Here is a 6,568-nt window from a genome sequence, read left to right as displayed (position 1 = left end):
CCAATTGATTATTACTTCCGATTATTTAAACTCAGCACATGCATTTTGATATTCGTAGATGGTTTAGTTGTCTATTTGGATAAAAAAGCAAGACGAAAATTTAAAAAAATACTGAAATCATTTAAAAAAGCATCGGGTAAAATCCTGCAACATGAACTGCATTTACATGAACCACAGATTATATCCCGAAAAAAACTAAATAATTAAAAATGAAAATGAATAAAAAAATTAAATCAGCAAAATGAATAAAATAAATAAATAATGCATATATGCACAGTTTCGGTTGAAAACCGCAATAATGCATATTAGAATAACCGAAATTATGCATATGCACTCTTTCGTTTGAAAACCGAAATAGTGCATATGAAAAAAACCGAAATAATGCATATATGCACAGTTTCGGTTTAAAACCGAAATAATGCATATGAAAAACCCGAAATACTGCATACATGCACACATTCGTTTGAAAACCGAAATAACGCATATGACAAAAACCGAAGTAATGCATACATGCACAGTTTCGACTGAAAACCGAAGTAATGCATATGACAAAAACCGAAATAGTGCATACATGAAAACGAACTTCTTTCTGAGTAGGCGGCCTTCGGCCGCGCTTAGGGATTATAACCCTTACTAAGTAGAATTCTCCTTTCTGTGAAAAAAAAACGCGTAATTGTTGAACGCATGAATAATCATTTTTATTATGCAAATTCTCCTATAAATCATGTCGTTGTGTTAAATTATTCTTTACCTTATGTGTGCACACGTTGTCACAAGCGAAAATGAAGAAAATTGCAGTAAAAAGCCACCACTAAATTCTAAACAACGAAGAAATGTAAATAAACGGCTAATGTCAAAATCGTTAAACTTTTTTCCTTAATGCGATTCTAACGGTATACTCTCCTGCCCGCGTGATCTTGTCTTTTTGGTTCATGCCCACCACTACATTCGATTTTTATTCGTTATTCAGTGGAACCAAAATTTGTATTTAATGAAAATCGGGAAAAATTACAAAATATTGCAAGTTGATAAAAGCTTTGTAATTAGGTTTGTGTTTCATTCACGAAGGACAATTCTAGCGCTACAATTAGTTAATTCGCTTTCAAAGTTCTTTTATCAACTGCAAAACTATCGACAACTATTTCTTCTTTTTAATCGACCTTTTATCGGAGCACATGTTGAAACAAATATATCGGAGCACATGCTGGTACAAGAGCAATCGAAATATAGTAAACATTTCATTTGTGAATTTAGTTGCAGTGGGCCAAAAAATGACCAACGCAAGCGAGACGGTGCCAAAAGACACAATAAGTGACACTTTAGCAAATAGCAGCGTTATCTTTCGCCGAAATCGAGCACTTGGTTATGTTAGCAACAGCGTTCCAGCCGCCATCAGATATGTCCGCCGACGTAAAGATACTTTGATTACCACCTGCATTGGACGTTCCTTTCAAGTGTACACCTCCAGCCACTTTCGCTTGTTGCATGTGGGACCTGTTCATCCCGATGAAATAACAGCACTAGCTATGGACCGCGCGCATACATTCACTGCCAGCAATCGTTGCATTTACGCATGGCGCGCTGGTAAACATCAGCGACACGTGTATCGGGGTCATACACGTAACGTACATTTACTACTACCCTTCGGCGCTCACTTGATATCTGTGGATGAGGCAAATGTGTTGCGTGTTTGGGACATAGCCAAAGAGGAGGTCTATTTAGAACTGCAGTTTAATCCCGAAGAATTTTTAATCTCTGCAATAACTCATCCTCCTGCTTACCTAAACAAAATTGTATTGGGCTCAAAGCAAGGTATGCTTAAAATATGGAATATTAAAGAGAATCGTTTGGTGTACACTTTTGCTGGCTTTGGTAGCAAAGTGACTTGTATTCAGCCGTCACCGGCGCTAGATGTAGTGGCCGTAGGTCACCAGGATGGTACCATTGTGTTGCTTAATCTTAAATTTGACGAAGTGCTTATGAAATTTAAGCAAGATTGGGGACAGGTGTCGCAAATTTCCTTCAGAACTGACGGGCCGCCGATAATGATAACCGCATGCTCCAACGGTCATATGGCCCTTTGGAATCTTGAGGATCGTAAGGTGACATATTTTTTAAACACTTCTATATTAAATCAAAATTATATTTACATATTAAACCATGTTTTCTCATAGATTGCAGGTCAATTGCAGGCACATGAAGATTTAGTTAGCACCGCAATATGCTTCCATAACGAACCTTTACTTTTTACCACTTCACCGGATAATTCAATGAAATTGTGGATATTCGACATGCCCGACAATGGAGCAAGATTGCTACGAATTAGGGAAGGTCATACTGGGCCGCCATTGTGTATCCGTTTTCATGGTAGTAATGGCACTTCGATACTCTCTGCCGGAGAAGACAGTGCTCTACGTGTATTCAGCACCATATCTGAGTCATTAAATAAGAGTATGGGCAAGGCGAGTTATAATAGAAAGCAATCTAAAAAGCGAAGTATGTTAAAAAGACTAGTGTTTTACAAACTATTTTTAATTAACGAGTTTTTGGCCTTTGTAGACCGATTCGATGGAGACGCTTTACGTATGCCTCCAATTATTGAGTTTACAAGCGAGACGACAAGAGAGCGTGAATGGGATAACATTGCAGCTATTCACGAGGGTATTATACAAACTACCACCTGGTCATTCCACAAAAATCGTATGGGAGAACATCGCTTGATACCCCGAAAATTCCAAAACAAGGAAAGAGTTGACTACGAAACTATTACAACGTCCGTAACCTTAACACACTGTTGCAACTTTGCGATCATTGGTAAGACAAGACAAAACTACTATGCATTAACATTTTACAACTTTTACATTCATTACCATAGGATACTCTAGCGGAGATGTGGAACGTTTTAACATTCAGAGTGGGCTCCATCGTGCTAGTTATGGCTCGCCAGCACATAAAACAGCGGTTCGTGGTGTAGTGTCTGATATATTAAATCAGTTTGTTATCTCTGGATGTGGTGAAGGTCTACTAAAATTCTGGCCATTCAAAGAAAAAGGTATATTTAATGTAATTTGACATTTTTAGTAAGTTATAAACTTTTTGTCGCTTATTTATACTTGCAGTAACCAACCATATCAAGTGCCTTAAATTTACAGACGGAATTTCTCTGATGCGTATACACCGTGAAAGCGCAATGCTCGCTGTTGCATTAGTGAACTTCACTGTACACATCATAGATGTGGATACACGCGTGGTGGTGCGTAAATTCGAAGGACATATCGCCAAACTGAACGATATGGTATTCAGTCCAGATAGTCGCTGGCTTATTACCGCAAGCATGGATTCCACCATTAAAGTGTGGGATATACCATCCTCATACATGATAGATCACTTCAAAGTAGATAGGCCGTGTATATCGCTTAGCATGTCCCCGAACGGTGATTTTCTGGCAACTGCACACGTAAATCATTTGGGAATATATTTATGGGCTAATAAGATGCTCTTCAACCAGATCACATTGCGTTCCAAAAATCCTTATAGTGTAGCTCCATACGTTGGTTTGCCAATCAGCGCCAGTGATGAGATGGATGTAGCAGATCTTATGGAAAATGCTAAACTAAACGAAGCTGACGACGATATGAGTGACAGCGAAGTAGGCCCCGATATTAATGCAACTTATGATTCACCTTCACAACTTGATGGTGATTTAATCACTCTTTCCGGAGTTGCCGCGTCACGTTGGCAAAATCTTCTGGACTTGGAAATTATAAAGAAACGTAATAAGCCAAAAGCTCCACCGAAAACACCAAAACAAGCGCCATTTTTCCTGCCTACAGTAGCAGGCTTAGAGGTGAAATTCGATACTAGCCAAGCAGCTGAAGCTATGGAAGAGACTGATGGTTCTCGCTTGCTGCAACCAGGTGCTGGCGGGCTCAGCACACTAACATACTTCGGCAAAATGCTTCACGGTGCAGGGGATAGTAAAAATTATAGCAATTGTATTGATCATCTTAAACAACTTGGGCCATCCATGATTGATTTCGAAATCAAATCATTGCATCCAACTAGCGGTGGTTCCTATCGTATTATGGTCGCATTTTTAAGTACTATTGAACAAATGTTTGGAACACGCATTAACTTTGAGTTGGCACAAGCGTATCTGAGTGTTTTTCTACGTGTTTATGGCATCGATTTATTGGACTCCGTTGAAGTTATTCAAGCCTTGGAACGGGTTTCTAAAGCACAAGAGAATAGTTGGAAGGTAGTGGAAGATAAGCTGCTATTTGGTTTGGGCGTGGTGACTGCATTAAGAAACTTCGTGTAGACATTATACGTACATACATATATTTAGGAAAATGTATTGATGTACAATACATATATTGCAGAGTTAAATTGTACGAAAAAAATGTAGCGGACTTTATATTCAGTTGTTTTAAAATATTAAATATACAGGTAGGTTCTGCAATTCACTCCCGAGTGAATTTCATAAAATGCGCTTTGAGTTCAAATTGGCTGGGGTCGAAAATCACTCGGAAGTGAATTGCAGAAACTGTTTGATAAACTTTTTAAAATATGTGATACCTCACCCGACTTCTTCAATGATGTTGATTCGTATTGGAATTTTTGTTCCTTAACTCTTTCTTCTAAAGACATTGTCAAGGGGATAGTAGGTCTTAAGCCTTCTACTCATACTGACGCTGACGGGCTGTCTGCACTTCTAATTAAATATTGTCCTGCTCTGTCCAATCCTTAAAAATTATTTTTAATAAGTCTTTAACCTCGGGTACATTTATTGATGGGCGAAAAATAACTACCATTACTACAATTCTAAAAAGCGGCAAGAAAAACGATATTCGTGACTATAGGCCCATCTCTAAGCTCTTCGAGTGCGTTGTAGAAGAAATTGTACTTTGCTATCAATTCATTTATTTGCCTAAATCAGCATGGTTTTGTTTCTGGACGCTCCACAGTCTCGAGTTTGGCTGTCTTCATAGAATACTGTATTGCATCTTTCTCAGCTGGTCTTCAGTTTACACACACACACAGACTTCTAAGCTTTTGATAATGTCTAACATAAGATTTCAGTGAACAAACTAGCATGGTTTGGCTTCCATTCCTGTTTTCTTGAATGGATTAAACCCTACTTGTGTTGACATAGACGGAATGTCTTCCGATTCTTTTGTTGCTTCATCTGCGGTTCCAAAAGGGACCACTATTATTTGTCCTTTTTATCAACGACATAAGCAGCTGTTCTTCATTTGCAAATTTTCTACATTATACAGACGACCTTACAGTATTCGCCACAATTAGAGATTCTTCTGATAAGATAAATCTGCACCGTTATGTCGATGTTGTTGTAGCGGCCCATATCGGTTAATATTTCAGTCGTTGTCGTCAAGCTCCACTAACGGAAGCCCTAAGAAGCGAGCAGCCTCAATGGGGTCGGCTCACAGGGACAGAGGCGTTAGTGTTGTCGGGTTTACCGGGTATACGAAGAGATGTTTCGAGTCGTGGGATGTCTCTCCGCATGCCGGACACTCATTTGTCACATCTGCGTCTAATCTGCTCAGGTATAACTTTAACCTACTGCAGTAGCCAGAGCGAAGTTGGGCTATTGTGGTTCTAGTCTTCCGAGGCAGATGAAGCTCCGTCTCGTCGACGTCCGCTGGATGTGTGCCTATAACGGCATTCACAGGTCTGGAGTCTACATAACTCGAGACTGACTCCCTGCTAATGCCGCTCAGGGTCTCGCGATAAGCTGACGGATCCAGAGGTTTTTTAATGGACCTCTGGACTTTGTCCGTCAGTTCGTATAGATGCCTCCTGACGTGCCTGGGACTAGACTCTTCTGCAAGCAATTTTCTATTCGGATCACCACGTCTGTGGCTCCCGACTAGAAACTGCGTGCATTTATGGGCAGCATTTTCGCCTCATTATGCAGGTGATGTTCTGGCGACATCAGAATACATCCATTCGCTGTCCGAAGTGCAGTGTTTTGCGTCGTCTGCAGCTTCATCCATCATTTAAAACTGGCCGGCCGACTGCCTTGTATGTTGCCAGCAACGTTTCTTTGCCTTTGCCCCAAGTACTGCCGGCTAGCGACTTGAGGACCTTGTTGCGGCTCTGTACTTTGTTGACAATAGCGGTTGCGTGCATAGAGAAGAATAGCAGACTGTCGAAGGTTACTCCGAGTATTTTGGGGTCATTCACCGTCGGTATCGGTGTATCATCGACGTGAATTCCCACGTCTTCTCCTTCGTCCAGGTGGTGAACAAGATCGCAGAGGACTTTGTAGGGGAGAGGGTTAGGCACCTAGCAGTGGAGAAGCGAGAAAGCTCGGAGAGAACCCGTTTACTTTCGAACACAAGGTAACAATTCGATTCCCAGACGCCATTATCGAACAATCGTCAGCATGTAGTAGTTAAACAGTAATGTTTTTTATTTTTCTAGGTTTGCTCGATTCGTCTCTAAACATTACTGACGAGTATCCACCACATAGATAATTCGCCGACCACTGCTTGAGCCTCTGTGGGAGAGAGGAGGCCTCTATGTCTTCTAGCGGCGTATAGTG

General features: G+C 40.5%; 1 protein-coding gene across 2 annotated transcripts; it reads left to right on the top strand.

The window, feature by feature from the left end:
- The first annotated feature begins 1,167 nt into the window (after positions 1–1,167).
- LOC108359666 (WD repeat-containing protein 36) lies at positions 1,168–4,570 on the top strand. 2 transcript variants are annotated; one of them, XM_017611621.1, is made up of 6 exons: positions 1,168–1,207; positions 1,255–2,102; positions 2,175–2,496; positions 2,560–2,814; positions 2,876–3,052; positions 3,120–4,570. In XM_017611621.1, the coding sequence occupies exons 2-6, from the start codon at positions 1,272–1,274 to the stop codon at positions 4,319–4,321; spliced, it is 2,787 nt and encodes a 928-aa protein (XP_017467110.1). In that variant the 5' UTR covers positions 1,168–1,207; positions 1,255–1,271; the 3' UTR covers positions 4,322–4,570. The 2 variants fall into 2 exon arrangements, with proteins under 2 accessions (XP_017467110.1, XP_017467109.1); XM_017611620.1 differs by lacking the exon at positions 1,168–1,207 and having other exon boundaries at positions 1,214–2,102.
- The last annotated feature ends 1,998 nt before the right edge of the window (positions 4,571–6,568 follow it).

This window comes from Rhagoletis zephyria, unplaced genomic scaffold (genome assembly GCF_001687245.7).
Source record: "Rhagoletis zephyria isolate East Lansing unplaced genomic scaffold, Rhagoletis_zephyria_1.1 Rzeph_scaffold_00433, whole genome shotgun sequence".
Classification (NCBI taxonomy): Eukaryota; Metazoa; Arthropoda; class Insecta; order Diptera; family Tephritidae; genus Rhagoletis; species Rhagoletis zephyria.
The sequence above is the reverse complement of the archived record's forward strand: the minus strand, read 5'-3'. Positions and strand labels throughout refer to the sequence as shown.